Below are 25648 nucleotides of genomic sequence, written 5' to 3' on the forward strand. Positions count from 1 at the left end.
CACGCAGTCTCCCATTTCCACCTCCCCACTCCTCACATACTGTGGGCATCACCCCTTAAATGGTGCATATATTTACACAACGATAGAGACGTGGAGGAAAAACAAAGTGTGCTTTATCACCATTGTTTCAGGATGAGAAATATCTTGATTTAAATTACACATTTAAAAAAAAAAAAAACAGGCGGCATCGATAAAAGGGGAGCAAAAATAATTCTGGATTTTGGAATAGAATACTACAAAGCCCAAGGTGCTGTGTGAGTGTCAGTGTGTGTTTTAATGTTATGAAATGTACAGTCATCTAAGTGCTGTTTGTGTGTGTGTGTGTGTGTGTGTGTGTGTGTGTGTGTGTGTGTGTGTGTGTGTGTGTGTGTGTGTGTGTGTGTGTGTGTGTGTTTTGGACACATCAACTTTTGGGAAGTAACAGAGGATTAAAGAAAAATGACACTGGAAAGAGGGAAAATAAAAGACTACAGGTATGGCGTACTGTGCTGCCTGTTAAGTGTCGGCCTGAGCACAGACCCTCCCCAACCCCCACCCGATCCCCATGTCCTGTTAAAAGACCCCCCCCCCCGTTTCTCCCCTTCAGTCCTCCAGGACGATGGGTTCGCTGGTGCTGGAGGGGAGCAGGGGCATGGTCAGTGAGCGGGGGGGTGGCGGCAGTTTGATCCGGACCAGGAGATGAGGTTTCCTCGCTGCCCGACGCATCTCTGACTGAGTCAGATGTTTCCTCAGAGCCCTGGTTGAAAGAGAACACCAGAATATCATTTACAAGACCTACTCTGGTCTAGTACTTTGTCAGCAGCAGCAGTGGGGAATTACAGCCTGACTCCTTCTGCTCTTACCTTTCACAATAAAAGCCCAAGACATATACACTGTAATTAATAATTTCACTCAGAGCACTTCGCCAACAGGCAACTCAACAAAATAGCTTATAGTGCTGCTCGCACTCATCTCTGCAAAGATTTAACCTTTTATGAATAGCAGTGTGACATGAGTGATGCGAACATGTAAAGAGCTGATCTTAATTAAGAGCTTCGTTAAGTTCTGGTTGGATATTAAAGTGTATAAACGTACTGTGGTACAATTTGTTTTCAAAATTTAGACAAAGAATTTTAAGTTCCACATTCTATCATCTTTTTAGGTTTTTACCATGGTATCAATTCAGTATCAGAATAGAGATATTTAGGCAGGTATCGCATTATAGTTACGTGATAACACTATCCCCAACTGTCAATGCTTACTCTGACCAACATAAAGTGAGTTAATAACAAAATATACAAGTTCCTAAGTGTACATAATGGGTGATATTTGTGGTTCAACCTTGAACCTTCCATGCCTGACTTTACTACCATACTGCTTTATCATAAAGATTATAGGATTTGAATGACATGACTAAAAACAGTGAGATGTACCTGGTGTCCTTCGTAGCCACGAACACCACGGGGTTGGGTGCCTCCCCCTGGCTCACCTTCTGCCGCTTGATGACCGACTGAGAGGTGGTCCTCATACCTGAAGTGTACGGCCTCCCATTGGCTGGGTAGGGCACCCCTGCAGCCTGTGAACCAATGAAAAGACCAGGATAGTGAATCAACCATGTTGTTTTAGGACATTTAGGACAATGTGCTTTGACTGGTTTTCTTTAAGGCTGAAAGGAGCAAAAAAAGATGGAACATTTTAGGGACACAGCTTGGCCTGTTTCTGTTTAAAAAAATTATATTTTTGACATTCTGCTTCTGGAAAAACACTTTTAAATTAACCGGTGTCGATCTAAAACGAAGAACGGATTTATGTTATGAACATAAAACTATGCTCGTAATATGAGAGTCTAGTGAAGAGGGAACGCCTGCACCCTGTTGTTTCCTTGCACAGTACATGGTGTGTGTGTGTGTGTGTGTGTGTAATACTAACGCTTTCGAAGCCTCTCTTTCCCAGCAGGCTTTGGCCGACGCGGGGCTGGCTGGCCTGATTCCTGTTGATGGGTGTCGGGGGTCCTCTGGACGCCTTCAGTTTCAGAGGAGCTGAGATGGCTGCGGAGACACAACTGCACTTAACACCAATCATACCTCTAAAAAGTGGATTCAGATTCAGCTGAGAAGTGATGGTCACAGGTCACATGACGTGTTCTTACCTAAATCCTTCACGATGTTGGCCAGTGACTGTCGTGGCACCACCTTAGTCTTTAGAGGAGTTTTTGTGGCTTTGGGCAGCCTGGTTATACCTGAAGAAACAAATCAATCATTTGAACAAATGTGGTTTAGATAAATCTTCTCATTTAATCTGCTAAATGTACACAGTACATTTGAAAGCATTAGTTAATATAATGAGTATGTGATACTAACTGTACACACTAAATCTTCACTTGTTAGTAGTTTAAAACTAAGTGTTCTTTGTGGGCGTGTGTACATACACTCGGCCTTGACGGCGTTTGCGTTGATTGAGGCGTAGGGCCGTCGCGCAGCGCGCCGAGGCTGCAGGATGTCCTCACACACCCGCCGGGCGATGCGGGTCAGCTTGGTGGTCTGCAGGATGAACGTCTGGCGGTTCTTGGCCAACAGCTTGGCTCGACCCTCGTTGCGGGTGAACGGTGACATGCCCTGGACCTCCTGGCGTGTCATGTGACCACGGGGACCTGACTCCTGGACGGGGAGGGGGAAAAAAGGAAAACCATGAGGAACGCAAATCACAAAAAAACAGCTAATTTCTGCATCATAACTCTCTTACATCGTTACATTACGAATGACTTGCGACTGCTTTTGCCTGATAAACATCACTTGAGGTTAGATGAGATTAGATTAGATTAGGTTAGACTGTAAGGAAGGAGACTTACAGAGCCAGTTCTAGCAGCGCCCTCTAGCTGTGTGGGAGTTTTCAGGCCTCCATACTTCTTCCAGTAGATCCAGCAGGAGGCGCACAGTCTGCACTGCATGTTGGGAGGCCCCCAGGCGTACCACTGAGGAGACTGGGCCGCTGCGTTGGTGAAGGGAGAACCAGTTAGTGTCATCTCAACAGGTTTATACTACTTCTGAACTCAACAGATTACACTCAGTCAGACAAAATTTGCTTTTCCACATTTGTTGACATCTTATTGGGAGTTGTAGTGTTTTAAAGATGCAGGGTCATTGTTTGGTCCGAAAAAGATTACAGGCTGTGCTATCAATACAGTCAATACACACAGTGGATAGGAATTTGCAATGAAAGTTCAATTTAATCCAGTTAAATCGTATTTTTATGCGTTTATTGTAATTTGTCTGTGCTTTTCCCCTCAATCTTCATGTTTCAGCTCACTTGATTAAACTTGATCTTCGTTAAACTTATACCACATCCAGACCGACACAGAGTCAAGCTTGTATCAGGTGTATGTGTCATCAACAGTTTTTTTATTATTTTTAAATCAGGTTTAGAAATTAATTGAATTATATAATTTGACCAAAACGCAAAGCATTATTAGGCTATTATTCTGCTCACTTACAACTACAAAAGTGATGATTTAGGTCATTACCGTATTTAATTTGACATTCAACTGTCTTTTATGCTGATCAATATCCAAAAATTGCAATTACATCCTGCATAATTAATTGTTTGTTGTTTGAAAGCTTCCCATGTTCAATTGTAAATAATTAAAGATAATGTAGTAATTAAGAAAACCTCTGGACGAGCCAGGCTGTAAAACGGCTATCAAACATACTACTAATCTGTTTTTGCAATTTTGTTCTAAGTGTGCACAATGCAATGTGAATCTTCTTGCAGTAATAATAATATTATGCAAAAGGATGAATGTGAAATGAATGCTTTTGAATAAATAAAAAACACAAACAAATAATAAAAAGGTGAAATAGCATCTGTGTAAACAACGTAAAGACAAAGAGTATTATCCTCTGGACTGAGACTTTAAAAGTCTTTCCTCTCAGTATTTAAATGACTGTTAGCTACTTTTGTTTTCACATAAGTGCTAAAATCAGGGATCATATAAGAAATGATTACTGCGATCAGAGCTGTCCTAAAAAAAGAAAAGAATCTGGGAGTAAAATGTTTCTTTAAAAAATTTCTTCACCTGTCAGCAACTGAGAGAAGCGGTCCCCATCAAATCCTTCCTTCAGAGTGTGTGTGTACTTACTGTGGCAGCTCTCACAGCTGAGTCCTTTCTGAAAGCCAGCTGCCCCGTTCATACCAGGCTTGCTGCCTGGCACCATGATCTGGTTGGGGTTGGGCTTAGTGCTGGTGAAGGGAGGAGAGCGTGGCGAGAAAACAGTTATTCTGACAGAAGTTCCAACTCAAGGGAGGTACTAGGTAGCAGATAACAGGGATACTCACTAAGTGGGGATGTACACTTGTTTCAGCTTGCTGTCTGCCTCTGCAGCCTTTAGTCGTTTCTGAAAGGGAAAATGGGAAATCTTGGAACCGAACCCAAATCAAACAGCGCTTCTTGGAATTTGTGTGGTGTACTGTGGACCTACCTGTTGGATGTAGCGGTCGGTAGTCTTCCACATGTAGTAGAACTGGACCACACTGGCTAGAGACTTCCAGGGCAGCTGAGGGAGAGGAACAAGCGGGATAGTTCAACTTCACGTCACACTGAAGTTTACAACAGTGTTCTGAAATTGCATCAACATTACCAACTAATCAAGCTTCCACATATACCGTATGAATACTGAAAGCGACAGCATAGAAGAAGAAGCGCTTACAAAGTCCTGGCGGATGTCGTTGAAGTCTTTGCCGTATTTCTCCAGAGCCTCCTCGAACAGCATGGCCTCTGAGGCGCTCCACTCCTCCATCTCGTCGCGACAGAGCACCGGGCCGCCCTGAGGAACCAGGGTGGACATGGCTTTGGCCAGGTCATAGCTGTTCTTCTGCAACGTGTCCATAGCATGGAACTGAGAGCGGAGAGAAGGTAGAGACAAGTGGTGGTACATTAGAGCTTCGTCATCCTCGTTGGAAAATGATATATCACCACTAGAGCCTCGTCACGTGCGTTCACCCAGCTAATAATTCAGGATGTAACTTGGTTCATATTGTACTGGCGGAAATTAGAATTACGGAAATTCTCTACAGCAAAATAAGTGTGAAGCTGGGACCTTTGGAGTCTTTGGAGGATGTGGGACACATGAGCACTTTGCTGGTTGGTAATCAAACCTCACTATGTACATTTACACACTAAACTGTACTGTTGTGTACTAACAAGAAGTTATACAAGACGTATGCCATCGGAATTAATTCATGCAAATTTCAGTGAAGTTTGTTCTTCATGACACATTTGGGCCTAAATGGTAACACACACACACACACACACACACACACACACACACACACACACACACACACACACACACCAGTGTGATGTCTCTGGAGGCTGCAGCTGCACTCATATGAAGGCTGGGCTGGCGGATGGAGCTGCTGCAGTCCAGGGCTCGAGCAAAAGTCCCCACAGCTCTGAAAAAATAATAGACAGTGGTTACTAGGGCTGGGTGATTGATCAAATCTTATTTTTAATAACAATTTTGGCCTCCACACTTGTGAAAACAAGATAAAACAACACATTCCATTTCCTCTATGATTGTACAGGCCTGGTGGGACAATTAAACATTTTCTTTTTTAATTAATGCATGTGTCCAAGGCCAGTGAGCAATCATGTTAAATATTTGTGATTTCCATCTTGACCAAAATTAATGGGGATTATGATTTATGCCATAATCGAGCAGCCTTCCTGGAATCTTACACTGACTACACTGTCTGTTCTACATTTCCAATAGGGAAATATTCACGGTTTATGAGGCATGGAGTGTAGTGCTGAATGTTCATAAAATGAACACTAGATGGAGTCTTTGGCTCATGAGCAGATTTATGGGCAGCAGGATTATTCCCTCCAAAAACCAAACTATAGATTTCCTTTAAAAAAAAATAAAAACATGTAAACTGTGCTGCACCTCCAAACGGCATTGTAGGATCACCATTGCAATGCTAAGCTACAGTGTAAATGCATATTTATTATACAAAATGTTTATAAACCCTGAATTGAAATGAATACCTCCAATACGTCCAGTGCATGAATATCAGTCACTGATATTCTTTTTATAATATTTGTTTTATATTCTATTGACTTTACTATCCTACCTTAAGCTCCTGCAAACAATGGATGTAACATTTATGAACCATATAAAAAATGTTTATTTCCCCATGAGATTATCAAACTTGTTGCCAATTCACACATTTCCTCTAGAAAAGCTGTTCTGTGGATGGCAAAGTCAGAAGTCGTCATGGCAACAGGATTTAGTGATGATGATGCAACTGAGTGACAGATGGCAGGAGAGCGTTACCTTGCCACCACCAGGAACTGGTCGATCTGAGGGTCTTTGAGCTGGTTGGTGGGGTCCCACACCTTGGTCTCCAGCTTCTCCTGGATCCGGCCGTCTGATTCACCTGAGACGAGAAGGAACAGTTCAACTTAGGAAGGTCAATCTTTTAACATTTCTGCTCGATTTTAGTTTTTCATTTTCAGGTGGAAACCGCTCGAGTAGCGACTGAATATCTCCAACATGTGTCGCTCACCCTCAGCTAGCTTGTCAGGGATCTCTGCCTGGTACTTAGAGCCCACCCGGATCTCGCCCTGGTCCGCCAGTAGGGTCTTCTGGACAGGGTCGAACACCAACGAGTAGAAGAAACAGTCCTGGACAGAGCACACAGAAAAAAATTACAGCTACTTGCAAATTGCACTTTGGTTCAATGCACTGCTTCATGCTTTTTGTAATGTGAAAACAAAAACAAATGTGTTGTGAGAAAAGAAAAAGATGGTGTCTTACCTCTTTCTCCAGGTAGCCGGCCAGGACGTCCGTTTCATTCAGCAGGGTGACGTTACATTTCCCCCTGGGGAGACAGAGAAGAGCAATTAGATGTTAACAAACAGTATTTGCATGCAGCATGAGGCCACAATGTCATGATAGGTTACTGTAGATATTGACATGTTCAGTATTTAAACAGTAAATGTATTTGTTCCTGCATTTTATTTATTTTATTTCTAGAGGTAAATGTGTATGTGGCACTCATCCTTGCATTTCCAACAAAACAAAAAATTAGAAAAAACATACAGGGTTTAACATTGATGATCCAAAAAGCAAACTTGCAGAGTTGAGATGTTTGTTATGAGTTGATGAGTTACCTCGAGTGCGGCTAAATACTCAGTTTTCATGACAGCCAGTGTGATTATGTTAATTTACATCACACCTGTCTTTTTTCTGATTAAAGGCAGGTGCATGTTTAAAATGGATGGGTTACACGTGTTAAAAATTGAATCGTAATCCCATTTGGGCAACTTCAGAATTTAAATAACCTGAATATGCTGCTCAGAAACAGAGTCAAGTGTCCACAGTGCAAGAAGATATCTGAGCCTCCAATACTAAAGGACTAATATATAAAAAATAGGAACATAATAATGTGAATAATATGGACATGTGTTGCTAGTGCAGCTGCTTTTGGTTTAAGATGACAGTGGTGTTGAGGAAGATGAGGTGACTGAGTCCTATGCATGTATGACTAAGTCCAATATGTGGTATACATGTGCGTTTCTGCCACTATAGTATCGCTTGAAAATTCATTCATCAACAGCTGAAGAGGATGTGCAACAACTCTTTCTAAAAACGAAATACAATGGAGTGGTCTATGCAGAGACGGAACATATCGCTGCCTTAACAGCTGAGAATGGCTGCAGCGAGGACCCAACTGTACATGGCAGGTGTCTGGATTCAAACTTCACTGCAGCTCCGTTAGTGAACACTTACCGTATGTGAGTGGCAGGTAGAGATTCAAACTGTCGAGACAGGAAGAGTTCTCTGTGTTTGAGCTGGTGTTTCTGTTGTTCGGACGGCGTTGGCTGCTTCGACTCCTCCTCAAATTCTCCTACAACACAAACGCATCATACACGGTCAGAAAACTGAAAGCGGACATTCAGAATTCCAATACATTCTGCTGGCTAAGACGTCTAAAAGCACTGATCTGCAACCTTAGGGTCAGGACCCCCCCCCGGAAGAGTAAAAAATGTCTCACGCAAACCAATGCCTCGGTAAATACCCACAATTTTCATTGAGAGGCAGAGTGGCTGTTGGGCCCTGAGCAGCTTCGTAGGTCGTACGCCAGTCACTGCTGTGAGAAGGTCTGCTCGCCTTATTTTTGTGGATCCTCCTGTCATTGTTTGTTAACTTCAATTCTCCTTTTGATCTCTTTTGAATCCGTTGCTTTTCTCTCCCTCTGTGTCTCACAGAGATGAGGACCATGTCATAACTTTATCTTACAATGTACTGATGGTGCTGAGCGCAATTTCACCGGGACAAATGGTTTACAGCAATTTGTTGTCAATTGTGAGCCTGGTACCTTTACCGGGTGTTCCGACTAAAAAAACAGACCGGTGTTACAAAAACGCAGGGGGGCTGCGTCGTTAGGGGTATGTTGCTTCAGGTGCAGGTGAGACAATTTAAAATGATCCATGAAGTCCAGTTTGAGTAATAGAGCCACGATTTTGAAGGTTTTTCGACTCCAAAACTGGATTTTAGAAAAACATTTTTCCCTCTGTCTCAACATTAGCAAGTTAGTGTTGGACGATTTGCCAATATACGAGATGACAAATTGTCATACGAGATGACAAATTTGTCCACTGTTAAAGATTATTTTTGAAATTAATAAGGAGGCTTCCTTTTTGCCAAGCAGTATTGTTGTCTGTTTGAACACGACCTTATATCTCAGGCCGCTATGTTTATAGACACTTTTATGTAATGCCCTTTTACTGTTTTTGTCCTGAGTTGATATCTTACTTTGCTTTTATTGCATTTGCTTCCTTTTGTAGCAGTTCATATTTTGTTCATCCTCTGTAAAGCACTTTGTAAAAGTTCAAAGGTCATCAAATTATCAGGTTAGAGAAAATTGGTCCTGTATGCTCAATGATGGGATTTCTTGAATGAAGACTACTTTAAGAAATGTAAGAATTTCAACTGTGTTCTTGATCTTTGCCATCAGACTTTGTTAATAATAAACTCTCTGTAAAACAATGAGACTGTTTCACATGACCAAATCCATGTGACACCCTTGTTCCCAGCCAGTAAAATACATGAAAGAATTAAGCCATAGGCAGCCGTGTGTATGTGTGTGTAAGTGAGTGTGTGTTCGGCCACTAGATTGCGCATTCCTAATTTCAGGCGGGTGAGTAATTTGTTGCAAGCTGGAGGGGAGGGACTATATCGCTCCATCTCCGTGGACTCCGCCCCTGCACTCAGCCACAGGAAACCCTGTCAGTGAGGGCAAGGGAGAGAGAGATAGTGAGCGAGAGGGACGTTACTTTAAGCCACACCCCTTTTCTGTTAACCTCTCAACCCCCCTCCCCCCCTCCTCCTCCTGTCCAGCTAGTCCCTGCCAGACAAAGTAGGAAACCCTGTGTACCAAACCTGAGGCGCCCATCCCCCCCCCCAACATGTATCCCCAACTCCCTCCACACACATACACACACACACACACACACACACACACACTCACACTCACACTCACACACACACTCACACACACTCACACACACACACACACACACACACACACACACACACACACACACACACACACACACACACACACACACAGAAGGAGAGACAGGCTCTTAAAGCGCACACAGCATAAAACACACACACAGTCTGACAAAGACACAAGGCAAGTCAGAATTAACCCGTTGCGTGCTGTGGCCCTTGGGGACGGATCAAGGGCCTTTTGTTCTTCACAAAGAATTGGTGTGTGTGTGTGTGTGTGTGTGTGTGCGTGTGCGTGTGAGTGTGAGTGTGTGTGTGATGAGGAGGAAGAGGAGGGAAGCAGTGATGGAAAAAAAAGTGAGGCAGATAAGGTAAGGTTTAGTATAAATGAGCAGCAGCAGATAGAAGGAGCCGGAACACTTCTTCATCCATGCTCAGTTAGACACAGACACATACTGTGACACAAGGGTGTCACATGGATTTGGTCACATCACCTCGTGTCTATGAAAGGGTTGGATGGACTTTGAAACTATATTAACAAAACTATATTTTGTTTTATACATTGTGCAATCTGGTAATCAGGTAACCAGGGTTCTTCTTCATCTAGGGTTGGTTGGGATGTATTTACAACTCTCCTCCTCCATGTCTGCCCAAATCACGTTACCTTGCGAGGCAGCAGGATACACAAGATCATGCAAGAATCACGAGATCACAGCTAACGTGGTAGGAACGGTATTGCCAAATCTCTACTTTCTACCGTTGCCAAAATACGTCATATCGCCCAACCCTATTTGCAGTATTACAAACTGGATGCTGCTCTATAAATGCTGTATTAACTGCTAATGTAAACCGAACATTTCCCACTGCTGCAGCTTCACATTAAAGCATCAAACTGGCAAAGCAATGTGTTTGTCAGTGATTATGACACTGACCGCTATCATCTATTCGAAGTGCCTCACATGAGTTAAAAACAAAAGACTCAAACCAGTAAAACTAAAATGAGTCAAAATAGAAGCTTTAAGGTAACCGAGGACAGTAATTTCAAGTGTTATAGGTTTGAAGGTTAAAAGGTGCAAATAAATACCAGTCTAACTTCAGGTCGGTGCAATGAAAGCAATATAAAAGTCACACCAATTTGTATTTTGGAGTATACCAAAAGAAAAAAAGACTGGACTCAAAATAAACTACAAATGTCAGGTTATCCTGTTACCAAAGTTCTTCCTCATCTTGTTTGTTGGGCGTCCTCCTAATCTGCATTTACAACTTCCCTCTCCTCCTCCATGTCTGCCAAAATCACGCAAATTGCGAGGCAGCTGGATTTGCGATATCGCACGATCACGCAACGCAACATCGCGAGATTACGCAAGAATCCCCCGAGAATAGCTGCTGCAGTGGAAGTGGTATTAATAAACGGATTGTGAAAATGTGATTTTATGGCCTTTAAGGTAATGGATCCATTACTCAGACTGGACTTTCTGTATCCCATTTCATGTCAATTTAAACCACTATGAGATGAACTATGTGGCTTGAAAACAACTAATTAGACTAATGACGCTTTCAGTTACTCGATACAGCAGAGAAAATCTCTAGTAAAATCTAATTGTAGTAAATGATTATCAGTGTATGATGATGTGATTTTCAATATTTGGGACAATGGGTCAATGATAACCAAAACATCGTTGTTATTATAACCATCTTGTTGGAGACTTCATGCTATTGAAAGAGGCTGCATTAAAATTGGAAAAACACAGCCATAAAATGTGTCAGTTAATTTTGTGCAGTCGTGGTTAGGCGCCGTCACCGCATCACCTATAAAATCTAATTAGACAAAGCCATGTTTGAAAGGTTGACGGCTTGGCCTCTTTAAAAATAATAAAAACCTTTAAAAAAGAGCGCCGGCTGTCAGCAGATACAAGACACGATGAAATTACCATCATTGCATTTAGTCACATCTCAGACTTGTCGACACATGACCGGGGAACAAATAGTTAGCGTGTGAGGTGCCAAGTACAATAAAAAAAAGCAGCATTAATGCATCCATTTTGAGGTGTAGTGTGAGTGTGCGTAGCGTGTGTGTGTGTGCGTAGATGTCTTTGTCTGGAGCACTGTGGCCCAGGAGGAGGGAGGGGGGAGCTGGTGTTGGTGTCGGGGTAATGAGTGAATGTGATCAGGCTTCAGTAGTCTGCATGCCATTAGCACCAGCCCACTACCTCCACCCTCCCACCTCCTTGGCTCTCTGATCACACGCAGGACGGAGACTGGGCTCCTAGGCTGGATCAGGGTAGGGTGGAGGGGGGCGGGGCAGGCACGACATACTCACGCGATACTGCTGAAAATGATAGTTAGACATTATTATTATTATGTCTCACTAAAGAAATAACTGCGGGATCATTTTACTGCCATACAATTTGATTAGGCAGTGCTCCTTGCGAATGGGTAAGAGAAAGTAGAGACAAAAGATTCTTTAGCCAATGAGTGGATTTTGCCAACCTGGGTTTGGCAACTCAAGGAGTGCCACTGCGATCAATTTTTTTTTCCACATTTCACCCAGACTAATTTCCACTCACACATGCAGTGAAATGCTCGCACTGGGCTGTTTTAAAATCGAGAGCTGCTCTGCAACACTAGAAGGCTGGAGCTGGATAACATACGCAGACCCCTCGCAGACCCCTCGCACTGAGACCCGTTCCTCCCCCTGCAGGGAGAGACGGCGCCGCCAGCATGAACTTTGGGAGGCGGCGAATTGCGCATTTAAGCTCATGGCTGGAGACGTGAGCCACCGTCAACCCGAGACTTTCCAAGCCGACCTACGATAACCGAGAGCGGGGGCTAGCCGGCACTGCCGAGAAGATCCTCCCACACCGAGCGGCTGCCTCTGACCTGCCGCTTTGAACACCTGGGGCAGACGGATTTCCGTCAGCTGATCTTTTGATGGCTAAAGTGTTTTTCTTGAATGTGTTTATGTGTGCCAGACTAAACTGTCCAGAGTATTAGTGGACTAAAAAAAGGATGAAGCTGACTACATATGACGAAAAGTAACATAGACTTTGGATCTCAGAGACTAAATCTAAAAATAGCTGACAAAATTAAACTAAATCGATACAACATGAAGCCGTGTAATCACAGTATGAGCAAAGGAAGGCAGCATGTGTGCAATTTAAGATCTAATAGTAGTTATAATTACTTTTAAGTATACTTTTTCAATAGCGTATTGATTTATATTAAAAAAATATTATGACCACAATTTAATACCTAACATGATTATAATTAAAGACAGCTTTCCCAATAACTATTCTTTTTCCAAACCATCACACAGCACACAAAAGTGATGATCTGACTTTAACCCCAGAAGCAGGCCTTGGTGCAATTTACAACACAAAAGCTGAAGAGGTGCTTTGAGGCTTTTATGCGAGACACAATGGGGAAGAGGTTCATTAAAGGCAGTGAGCCATATCATACCTGCTCTCACACAGTAGAAAACAAAAGAGGAGCTGAGAGGAGGTTGGGGCTCCGTGGTTGCTACTCACTTGCATTGCTGTCAGCCAGGGTGTTGAGGTTGCCTGAGATGTCTCGCCTCCTGAACAGACACACCACCTTCGCCTCCACGTTTCCATTGGCTGTCTGTAAGTGGAGAGTCAGTGGTTACAAGTCATGATAAAGCACCGGTGTGACTCGACTTTTTATAACTCCCGTCAGAAGTCTGAGCCTTTGTAGTTACCGCTCATTTATCTGTGTCTTCAACCGTGTTTATTTCACTTCTCATGCGAAGGGTTAATCAGAGGCACAAACTAGGTGGAAGGGTAAACTCAGTTTTGTTTTTCAGTTCTGATTCTTGGCATATTATTTGAGCAAGCCCTTGTTGCACTTAAAAGGTCTTATTTTTGTAGCTTTGTCCATAATTTCTTTCAGTTATAGTAACTTTGTATTCAAAGAGATTGTCGATATCCGAGGACACGGCACCTTCGCTACAACAAAGAACAAAGAAACACGAGCAGTCAGGTGATCAGACAGATTGCAAACAAGCAAACAGTTTATCCAGATTATCTTAAAACACTTTATTTGGAGGTACAACCCGAGAGTAAAAATTGGTTTCCCCGTCATAGTTCTTTTTTTTAGCAACACTGCCATGTTACTAAATCTAGTACAATAATATTATTACTAATGATGGCAAATGAAAAAGAAGCACAAAGTTGTAACACACTGGAATAAACCTTTCTTAGTACAAACAATAATAATAATGAAAATTCTTGTCATTGCTTCACAGTCATGTCTTTTTACTAACCATCTATGGTAGGGCTTTCGATGTGAAGCAGCAACAGCTTTCTGAAACTTCTGTCACTAATTTTAGTAACTGGTTAGTTTACACACTCCAGTTTCTAAAAATTGGTCTAAATAAAGAAGCTATTTTTGTTAGTGGATCACTTTCAAAACATTGCAGGGGGAGAATACTAATTAGAGGTTGGTGACATGGCCTTAAAATAAATATGATTGCAATGTATCTTGTTATTTTTTAGACCATCTTTATAGCAACACGATAAAGAAACCTTTTCACACACACACACACACACACACACACACACACACACACACACACACACACACACACTTTCATTCCCATTCAATTTGATATTAAACTAACTTCAATGACGCATTGAGTGTCCAGCTGGTGATGTGAAACTAACTTCAGCCTGCTGTTTGAGTGTTTGCTCTCTTCTGCTTGTGTGAGATGTTCCTCACACAGGCCAGTGTAGTTAGGAGATAACAGTGTATGTGGCCTTTGTTGTGGGATGTAGCCCGTCTGCTCTTTTCTCTGAAGGTTAATGTAATCAAAACACTTCCACAATGCTGAAGTTGTTCCTTCTTAAAATCGGATATTTTTTCCATGATTATATATATATATATATATATATATATATATATATATATATATATATATATATATATATATATATATATATATATATATATCTCTGTCTATCTGTCTGTGTGTGTGTGTGTGTGTGTGTGTGTGTGTGTGTGTTTGCCTGTATGCATTAATCAATGCCACAGCGCTATATTAAAATCTCCCCACGTGTAGCGGATGGAATTTTATACAAAACAATTTGAATTCATTGTATTTTGTCAAATATTGTGGAATTTGCCAAAATGTCAATACAATTGATATGTCGTTTCTCATGCGATGCGAGGGTCTAAGGACAGAGGATGTCGTAACCTGTACAGTCTGTAAAGCACACTGAGACAAATGTATAATTTGTGATAGTGGGCTATACAAATAAATTTGATTTGATTTGATTTGATTTGATTCTCTCCTCTGCTTTCTGTGTCTGTGTTTTAGGGGCTCAGTCAAGCCCCCAGGAAGAGCACCGGGGTTTGAAGCCAATTTTCATAGTGTCCAAACCGTGGTTCAATGTGTAAGATATGCCAGAATTTAAACTTTTCATTAAAATAACTAACATTATCAACAGAATGTGAAGACGCAACAGTGTTCACGTGTCAAGGACGTCCATGTATATTGTTTTACAGGGATATCTGTTGAAGTTAGCATGCCAACCGAATAGCCCCGCTCCGGTGCAGTCTAGGAGGCGTTAGCGAGTCACTGTAGCGCCAGTCTGCCCTCAGACCAGAGGGAGAAGAATTAGCGCTGCCTGACTGAGTCAGGGCATGTCAACAATATGATCCCGTCCATGATCCCTGCATGTTTTGATAGTTTGTTTTGATTAAATCCAATGTGGCAGAAACGAGAAAAAGGCACCCTTGCCTCGTTCCCACAGCTGCTCCACCGCGAGTAGAGATCTTAAGTTAGCAGTCAGCAGATAGCCGACTCCCCGCCGGATTGCCAAACTTTCTGTTGCCGCCGTTACACAGGTTAGACCCAGCGCTGCATGAGCCCGCCGGTGCTGAAATATTCGGCAGTCGAATTCGAGCTACCGGAGTGGGGCGTGCAGCCGGTAGCTCGAATTCGACTGTCGAATAAAACTCCGGGGAGGCAGCCCTATGTAGGCGGGGAGGAGGAAACAATAACACGATTTGTTCGCTCGTCTCCAAACCAACATACAAACTATCAAAACGGACCGTACAGCCCCAGTGCCACAGTAAACACACAGATATCTAAGCCCCACGAGAAGATTATAAGTATATGACTGGCTTACATAGGAGTAAAAACTACACAGTAAATATATCAACACAAGAAGAGAGAGATATGTAAATGTAGAATGCATTACACAATATAAAGAATACACTATAATACTTTAAAACTTACAATACAATAAATATGACAACTACAACTAAAATATAAACATGTTAACTTGTTGGCTTTTTTGATTGATGAATTTAGATGGTGGCTCGGAATTATACATTGAACCTTTAACGTAATGCCATGGGTCCCAAAAAGACATTTTCCCATTGATTTACATTGTGAAAGAGACGTCTGCTAATCAGCGTCTAATTCTTTTTAATGTAAATCCACTTCCCAGTACAAACACTTGAATAGCCCTTATTTAAATCATTAGGTCCTATTTTCCCTCCTCATTCATGTGACAGAGCAGAGAGCGGGCGAGGCGGCGCAGCTGGGAGTTTAAGGAAAATGCTAGTGCGCTTGCTTTATGGGCCCCATGGATACGTAAGATCTGGGAAATATTGTGGAGCTAATGCGCCACAGAGCAACATTCATTGCTGTATCAAGTTCTCTTTATACATCCATGGGCTCAGCTCCTCCACACACATACTATGCGGAATAAGTGATTTTATTTCTGTATGTTGCTTAAAGTCCTTTACTTCATGTATTCCATTAGACAGGACAACAGGTAGTAAAGGGGGAGAGGAGGACAGGAGAGAGAATGAGGAGACTCAGAGTAATCTACAACTGTGTACTAATATGTGTCTGAAGCCTTTCTCCTGCAAGCGGACGAGCTAAATATCTTCTAGAGCGCAACATAAAAGTCACGCACATAGCACCGCTGCTGGAAGAAAATCCTAGGGGGAAACACTATTATCCTGAGGGCTATGTTAGAGCACCCCCCCTGGTCGGAGTACTTCAGGTTTGAAAGATGATGAGGGGTTTCATTCTCCCTGGATTGACTGTGATCATAAGGAGAGGAAGCATCAACAGCCCACAGACAGAGCTTCCCTCCACATTCCAGCTCCGGAGCTGTCCACTTTCTCGCTTACTATCCATTCATTGTGCTCAGCAGCCATTAGCACTCAGGACGATGCAGTCCTCCTGGTGCTCAGCACAAGCCCTTCAATGTAAGAGTGTTACATAAATGAGCTTAATCCTTTGACTGGGAAACAAGCCTGTGTCATATGCTGCTGCTGCTGCTGCTGCTGCTGCTGCTGTTATAAAAGTGGCTCCGGTACCAGTGTCCTGTGATTACAGTAACCACGGTTTACGTTGACCAGGGACCAGGAAAGACGAGGGGAAACGATGTGCGTGTACATTATGTTGACTGGGACCATATTTGAGGTGTACCGATATACCATTTTAACACACTGGTTGTCGCCTGTCTTTGGTATATGAGCACAGCCTGGTAAGGGTATACAATAGGACAAAACAACACTGCAAGGTATTACAGAAAACAGCTTTTAAATCAGACGAGGTGGAAGGAAGAAAGAGAGATAACCAACCTTGTTAAGCTCTTCTATTCTACGGATCAGGTAAGGGTTGCTGGAGGAGTTCTCAAAGTACACATAATCTGGAAAAAGACAGAAAAACAATATTAGACTCATGTTTACAGGGGAATATGTACAATGTATGACCATACCTCATAATGTAAATACGATATAGTAATTATTCCCCTAAAAATACATTTTACATCAGCCCCAAATACACGTCAGATTTGTCCTCTGATAGTTCAGGTCAGACAAACACTTCTGTGGCTGTAATGGCTTTCCAGGCTGTAAGACTGACTTCATGTAACATGACGTGCAATCCAAGGTTAGACGTTAAGGTTAGAATCATATCAACTGTAGGTAACTACTGCAGGGTGTTACCTAAATCCTGTAGCAGTACTCTACTTTCATGTTACACTTGCACCACCATGCAACAATTCCTCCCTCTCCTGCCTGGTTTGGTTTTAAAATGTTAATTTTCACTTTTATCCACAAACAATTTTCCATTCACATATATTTTCTACAAGTTAGAATATTCACATTTAAAAAACAAGAACGAACTATGATACTATTTAGAAAATAAGTAGGACGTGTGCCTCTTGGCCCATGTTACCTATAGGTAGTGTGCAAACACGTGACAAAACTGTGACGTATGCGTGCGACTCCATTTTGGATGAACAACAAATCAACAATGGCGTCTGAAGCGAACAACAGCAGCAATACAACTCCGACTTCTTCAAAGTATTCTGACTCTCTGGAGTCCTCTGCAAAGGCAAGATTCAGAGGAAAAAGTCCAAATTTGCGGCCGTGACCCGTACACGCTAAAGCCGTCGGATTATATTGAGGATTTAGATTCATTACCGCCGATTGAATATCCGGATATTGTGAACTACCTTGTGCTACAAACGTCGTGGGCAACCAACGCAAAAATGAAGGCATACAAGAGCTTAGATGCTTATAATGTCTTTGTTTCTGGCTGGGTTGGTAGTCTTCTTACCAAACCACTGAAAGATGACAGGGTGCTCGTCCATGCCCGTGTTAATCACTCTAAAGATCTCGAGATACACCGCTCAAGCCATGGTTTGTGAGTAAGAAGAGCGGCGATGTTATCCTCGCACACTGTGATTGTATGGTGGGATTAAGCGAAGCATGTTCTCACATTGGTGCTTTACTTTTCGCAAGTGAACTAGTCTCAAGAATAAGTAAAACAAAAACATGCACAGAAGAAAAGAGAAAATGGCTGCCATCACATGTAAAGAAAGTGCCTTATTTACCAGTCAGCGATATGGAGAAGTAAGGTCTTACAGTGTTCGGGTATATCATAAGCACAAATGTTTAACGTAAACATTGAAAACATAGCTTTAGCATGAGCTCTTACCAGATATAAAGTGGACGCCACACACACACGGGTGAATTGTGCTTTTTCTTCTGTTAAATCCTCACGAGTTATGTTGCTAAACCAGTTTACGGCGTTCGGTAGACAGCAATTCATCCCTCTTTTCTGGATCGTTGTTTTTGGTGATTATAGGAAATCTAAAGAATCGTTTCTCTGGGTCTCGAATAGCGTTATGACCACAATTATACACTGCGCACAAGGTTGGCATTTTCTTTCAATCTTAGGCGTTTAAATGCAAAGAAAATTACGAAGCGTTGCAGCAACTCACACGTGAACGGGCGCAGTCTTGGTTGTGTATACATCCAACATGGTTGACTTACGGGTTGGGAAATAAGCGTGACGTCACATGCACACGATCTATAGCAGCCCAACAAGCTACAGTATGTAATCTGATTGGAGAGGTAAACATGGTCTGTGAACTGGCTTGAGCAGGAGCCTGCAACAAGTTAAGACCAAAAAGCTAACCCTGCTAGCAGGCCCTAGAGACTACAATGTTAATGTCACCAAAATCATTAGGAATCTCTTCCTGGGGACCGTGAATATCCACGACAAGTTTATGGCAATCTGTCCATTGACTGGAAGTTTGGAGATTATATCATTGGAGAGATCAGTGTGTGCTGGACTCAGGCTCCTCCATTGTATCCAGAGCTCTTCACAGCCAATTCTGCTAACCACAAGCAATCCTTCCTTCCCACACACACACACCACACACAGCGCTGACCCAGCCTATACTTCAATGAATGTGGCAACGGTGGGGAACAGATCAAGCACAATGTGGTTAAAATGTAACGGACACAATAATCACATAAAAAGTCTCCAACTAATATCGCCAATAATGCCACATAATATCCAGCAGCTAAATTTATTTTCCTGAATTAATGGTTCAGGTTCTGGCATTCTGGTGGGAATAAGGTGACGTTGGTAACGTGGAGAAGCTCTTGTATCAGTTTAGGAGACTTCTTCAAGTCGCATGAAAAAAGGTCAAAAGGCCAGAAGGTTGTCCAAAAGCAGCATGGCGGTCAGATGATCAAGCAGTCTACAGCGCAATCAACATTCACTCCACACACACGCAGTAAATATCCTTGCATCACACCTCCAAAGACTTGCGTCAGTTCAGTCAAAAAGGAAACTGATCAAACTCAGAATAAAGCAGGCGTGTCAGTAAAATGACATCCCTATGCTTAAATTTACAATGGAGAGATAGGAGTGCTATGAACTGGAAGGACTGAAAGGCTGCCAGGTGTAGTTACAAGGTAAATCCTGTCATAGTGAAATGCTACAAGTATCAACTCCCACATTATCAAACACTAAGTGAAGCCTATTATGACACTGGTGATAATGGAGATAATGTAGTGGACAACCTGTGTTACTACAATTCAGTCAAGCTACTGACTAACAAAGAGGACACATTAAAGATCTCACCAACATCCAAGTTCTATCTGGATATTTGATCTGGAACTGCAAAAAAATCATGTAAATTCCCACAGAGTGGATACAATCAGCCAGACTACCCTAGAGATGGTCCGGCTTACTTTGTGATCAGAATTCAGCCAGGTGTAAATGACATCTGCCCAACAAGCTGAATTAAGCTGGTCATCTAACTCCACCTCTTCCTGCTGACTCAAGCAAGTCTGTCAAAAAGCTACAGATGAGCATTTACTCTGCAAAGCAAAAATAAGTCGAACCCACACGACAGTATCACTTCCCTTGACTTGACACGCGCCATGTTTACTGGCAAGTCCACCAGCTCGGCCTACCAAATTTGCATATTGATGACTTGTAGTCAGAATCCAGATAACAAGAGCATGATGTAAATGCAAAGGCCTGTGATCAGATGTTTATTATCCACACTATAAGATAAATTGTAAAAAGATGTTGGGCATGTTTTATCTAGGCCTGAAACAAAAAAGATGGCAAATAATAATATGGCAAAAACAAACAAACAGATTTTTTTTCTTGCACAGATACAAAAAAGATGATATTCGCCATATCGTGACAAATAAGGAAATAAGTTATTTTTACTTTTATGCTCCAATTGTATGCATAACACTTGCAGTTTCGTATTGCGTTTGTGTGTCCATGTTTTATGTTGGATTGTGAAGGTTTTTTGGCAGAATAAATCTAAACCAAACGAAGACACACAGATCTATATGTGCACAGCAGTTGAGCAAGACTAACAAAAGAACTGTACCACATGTAAGGCTGTCTCATACACACTGCAATATGCTTTCACATTGTAGATATTTGACATATAAGGCAGCTCTAACTGTAGCATTTACGTTACCACAGCATACACTCAACACAAAAGAAAATGGGTGCAAAAATCCATCTCAGGATTTTAAAAATCTTAATTATATTATTCAACTGAACACTGCAATAAGACTCAAATATGTTTGTTACCCAGCTCTACAAGACGCAGATTGGTCACAGTACCCACATACAAATACAGCTCCCTTCAAAAAGCTTCATATTAGCCATGAAACACTGCAGCAAGGTGGAGTTACATTTGTAATATTAGTCTTATTTGGTGCAACTAAAATCAGTCATTTATGCGAAACAATTTGTTCTTAATTTAAAAATGAGGTCATTATACTTTGTAAACAACTTGTAATTGCTTATGTTAAGATTTAATGATAGTGAATATGAGCTCACAATACCAGCGGTTAACAATTGCAGACAGCTTTAACTGAGAGATTTTAGCCTTTAAAAATATTGATCAAGCCCACCATTCAATCATCCTACAACTACCACAGACATAGTGCTTCCTTGTAGCTTTTGATGCAGTTCTTGCACAGCAGTGTGGCTTCACGTCAAGCTCCATCTGGTCCTCCCACAAGCAGGGACAGAGAGCCTCAGGAGGATATCAGTGGGTTTCGGATGCATCATCACAAGCAGAGATGGAGAAGGAAGGATTCAGACAGGGAAAGGATTTCTTGCTCTACTTAGCACACTGATGAGGAGCCAGACCAGAAAAGCATCACCTCCTTGTTCACAGTGAAGGAACGCAACAGCACCTTATTATACAACACTGGCTGAAGCACCAAAAGAGGATGTGTACGCTCATGTGTCTGACATGACGGATTCTAGCTCTAAAGACATAGTGATGGTGAACGTAAGAAGCTACTCTTTCATTTTACAGCCCTCCATCTCTACTTCTTGCCCAGTGGGACAAATTAAAGAATGCTCCTGTTCCACCAGCACTGAGGCCAGCTTAGTGTATCAATGAACGAGGGGGCTGATGGATCAATGATCCACGAAAACAACACTGGACATCAGAGCTTCAGCTGGTTTAATGTTAATGTATGTATTTAAGGGTAGAAAAAAAGATCTAAGAAGAAAGTGTCTGAGGAGCCGTGAGTGTTTGTTGTGGACGTATGCGGCTGGAGTGGCGCAGTATGCTGGGTGCTTGAGGGTGAATGAAGAGGAGGAAGCCCTTTGACTAATCTCTGGGGAAGATAATGATCTTACATGCAGGCTGAACACTGTGTGCTTCTCCTTCTAGAGGACTAGTAATATAGGCCTGCACCATCCAGCTGCAACAATAGAAATCCTCATGGAACGCAAAATCCATGGACACTTGCTTCATAAAATATGAACTCATTCTGGCAGATTAAAATTGCCAGTAATGCCTACATTACAAAATGCATTTTTTTCTTGATCGTTTCTACGTTAAACAGCCAAATAACTTAACCTTGGTACTGTGTGGGCTACTTTAAAATACATTTCTAAGTAATTACATAATCACTTGCTAACTGCAATGTGTTATGTGCTAGACTTAGCATTAACACTAACATTTCATTTGCCACATCACACTGCATTCCTGCTGTGGAAATTCCACGGCACACTCATGATCGAGCAAGCTGGCAAACATGACAACTTCACCAGAGAGACCCAGCGGCTCTACAAAAAAATGGATAAGAAAGCATCTTATGTCAAGTTCCCTCAGAATGCCTGTTGACTGTTCATAACACAGACACATCACATGTCCTTTAGGGGTTGGAGAACATCTCTGAGCAGCAAGCCTTTGTATCTATCCAGCTTTACAGGTCTCATGCACAAACAGTATCTGAATGTGTGCACTGAACACCATATTACAAAAACCAGACCAAAAAATAGGGAAGGGAACTAAACATTGGAGTCAATGTAAATACAAATACAGTAACCATTAAGGCTGAAAAGCATTTTCTTTTTACCATTGCAGGACATTTAAAAAATCCAATGATACCGTGATTTATTTTTTTGGTTTAAGTTGCACCTTGAAAAAAGGGGGGGAAAAATAAGTAATAGTCTGAATAATCAATACCTGATATTTCATAAAAGCTCAGTATCGGCTTATTCTAGCAGTCTGCCACTAACGCCGACAAGAGGTGCTCTTGCTATCTGCTGTGGATATGTTCCAGACTAGTCAGACTCATTAACCAGTGAACAAACTGATGCAAAAAACGATGCTACCTTATAACAAACACATTAACATTGTAGCATGCCATTATAACATTCGACGAAAACCGAGTGTTTACATTAAACAGATAATTGTGCAGCATATTTTTGCAGAGTAGTGTTTAATCAGCATGACCTAAATAGACCACAGACTCTTGTGTGACCAGACCTTACACAGCAATAAGACTGTCAGTGGCGCACTGTCTCACTGTCAATTCAACCATTTCGGACGCCACAAAATCAGACTCAAAGAAGGTACACCAAGTCCTAACATCGTTATTAAAGATTATAGACAAACGTTAGTCACACGCACTGGAAAGATAAACGGACTGATCAACATCCACAGTAGAGTGCAGGTACTCTTGTACATATCTCAGGGTCGATGAAACGGGGGGGAAACAGAGGAGGCAATGTAGCTAGCAGCTAGCAGTCTCTACCGGCGTTTCGTTTCTTCCCATAACGATGGTGACGTTTGGTTACCCGGTGTTAGCAAACGAGTGAAGTGAAAATCTTCAACCTGCAACAGTTTACTGTAGCTCACACACAATTTCACAAATCACGGGATAATGTGAAATATATTTATATTTATATATTCTTTTTTTAATTTGCTGAGATACTACAGCTTCCATCCAGTGCCAAAGTAGTGGTACATAATACAATGAGAAGTCTCACCTACACAAACGAAACTGGTAGCAAGGTAGTGTTAGCCAACTTAGTTAACGCTGCTTGTTTCACTTGCCGGTGTTTCGTTGTAACTACCGATACATAGTATAAGGCAATATAGTTTCTCTTAATAAACTAACCACTTAACGTTATCTGTTAGTATTGTTTTAAAGCAATCACACCGGCTAACGCATACAGTACGTAGCGCTAAGCTAACAAAACTTAGCAATCAAAGTTAGCTAGCACGGCTAACGCTATCCGTTGCATATGAAGTGATATGGCGGAGGCACTAATGTAATTACCCACACCACCGACAAAGCTAGCCGACCTGCTTTAGCTAGCTAACGATACACCAGACGTCTCTACATTTTGTTGGATGTCGCTGACCTCTCAACAGCTAATTTAGCAGTTTATGCTAACTAGCATTGTGTTCACTTCCAGGACGTTACCATATGTACCGACTCCAACGTCCAATAATATGACAAATTATAGTTCCTTTGCTTACTTGCAACTATAAAGACAATTTGATCAACTCTTCTATTCACCAGGATGCATTTATTTCAAATGATGTACCAACTTTCACAACCGGTTCATGCTACTTGCCAGCCACCCGCCGAGGGGTAACGTATTTTGGTTGACACTAGTCGAGATATCACACCAATCTGTTTTAAAAGTTGTTATTTTCAAAAAAATGAACACTGAATGGTGTATTATATCAATGGCGAATGTCGGAGCGTCTCTGGCTAATTATAACTGAGTAGAAACTAAGTCATAGTGTTGGAGCTATTGGCATTCGCTCATTAGCTAAGTCACATTACATTGTTGGAGGTTTTAATAGATTTGACGTTCTTCCATGCAAGAGTGGATGCACGTACAGACGCTAGGAAAAGCTAGCATTAGTTAGCCGCTAACGGAACAGACAGCTAGCGGCTAGCTAGCCACCTTACTGTCGAAACGAACAATCACGTTGTGGGGGGGTGTCTTAAAAATGTAAAACATTCCTTACCTCCCACTCGGTACATGTTGGCCGCCATTCTCTCGTAACCTTTATCAAAAGCAGTCCCAGGGTATTCCCTGCTTGGGTAGAAAAAGGTCGATGGGGATCTATTTTATTCCTTCATTTATCGTAGACACCCCCGCCGTGAAACAAAGCCGGCTCTGGACACAACAAGCCGAGATGTGGCGGGTAAAAAGTTGAAAGTTTCCGTTAGTAATGTTCCGGAGGTTATCCCCAAAATATCCAAGTCTTTGTTTTCGGTCCCTCCGACGACCTTCCTCTCCTCTTCCTCACTCACTCACTCATTCACACACAGCTAGCCTGTCTCTTACTCCACTCTTCCTCCCATCCTCCGCTCCCAGCTTCATCCTCCTCTTCTTCACCTCCGCTCAGTTCAGCACACACACTCGCACACAGAAAACACACACTCACTGGCCCCCTTCGTTCGTGCGCAAATCGTCATCTTCGGAGATTGTCGTCATTCTCCGGTATCTCACAATTAACTTTTTCACCAGCCCTGGTTTGATAAACAACCTGTTTATATAAACATAGATATTAACTTACACACATGACTAAAGGTTTAAAACTTTGTATATTTTATAGTGGCCAAAAAGTGATTATCTTGTGCTTCTCGAAGACCATAGGGTTATTAAAAAATTGGTAAAAATGTTTAAAAAGTATCCACATACTACACAAGCAAAGAAAGTAAAGTTGTTGCTAGATCTAGTCAAAGCAGGAAGTTGGGTATGCACGCACGCGCGCGCACACACACATAGTAGAAGCAAAGAAAACATGCCTCCTTCAGAATAAAATCCTGAAAGCACCATGGAAATGGTTAGAATCTGTTATCATAAGAGTTATGTAAAAAGGCTTTAAATAATGTTGTATCACCAATTTCACAAGGACTGAGCTGCGTGTGGAGCAAGCAGAGGGGTTCTCGTATTGTTTAATTTAAGTACATTAATGCTACTTAAAAAATTAAATGTTGGCGATAATAATACTTAAATTAAAATAAATTATTACATTTTAAATTGAAATTATGAGATAATAAAT

The 25648-nt window shown here is 41.9% G+C and overlaps 1 protein-coding gene across 2 annotated transcripts; it reads right to left on the reverse strand.

The window, feature by feature from the left end:
• Positions 1-554: 554 nt before the first annotated feature.
• mta2 (metastasis associated 1 family, member 2) lies at positions 555-25249 on the reverse strand. Of its 2 annotated transcripts, none has more exons than XM_029454769.1 (18): positions 24605-25249; positions 17118-17185; positions 13022-13115; positions 7770-7887; positions 6795-6858; positions 6544-6661; positions 6312-6414; positions 5328-5427; positions 4683-4871; positions 4455-4529; positions 4312-4370; positions 4052-4215; positions 2828-2967; positions 2408-2636; positions 2129-2218; positions 1909-2027; positions 1413-1555; positions 555-736 (listed from the first exon to the last, which is right to left on the reverse strand). In XM_029454769.1, exons 1-18 carry the CDS (start codon positions 24630-24632, stop codon positions 583-585), a joined length of 2055 nt encoding a protein of 684 aa, XP_029310629.1. In that variant the 5' UTR covers positions 24633-25249; the 3' UTR covers positions 555-582. The 2 variants fall into 2 exon arrangements, with proteins under 2 accessions (XP_029310629.1, XP_029310630.1); XM_029454770.1 differs by having other exon boundaries at positions 4115-4215; positions 24605-25242.
• Between the last annotated feature and the right edge of the window lie 399 nt (positions 25250-25648).

Source organism: Cottoperca gobio, chromosome 18, assembly GCF_900634415.1.
Source record: "Cottoperca gobio chromosome 18, fCotGob3.1, whole genome shotgun sequence".
Taxonomy (NCBI): Eukaryota; Metazoa; Chordata; class Actinopteri; order Perciformes; family Bovichtidae; genus Cottoperca; species Cottoperca gobio.

Excerpts from the sequence above, each read along its gene's own strand:
- mta2 (XM_029454769.1), bottom strand. The coding sequence starts at position 24,632 with ATGGCGGCCAACATGTACCGAGTGGGAG. Across the intron at positions 17,186-24,604 it reads CAACATGTACCGAGTGGGAG|ATTATGTGTACTTTGAGAAC; the intron begins GTAAGGAATGTT and ends GTCTTTTTCCAG. Across the intron at positions 737-1,412 it reads GTGGCTACGAAGGACACCAG|GGCTCTGAGGAAACATCTGA; the intron begins GTACATCTCACT and ends TCTTTCAACCAG.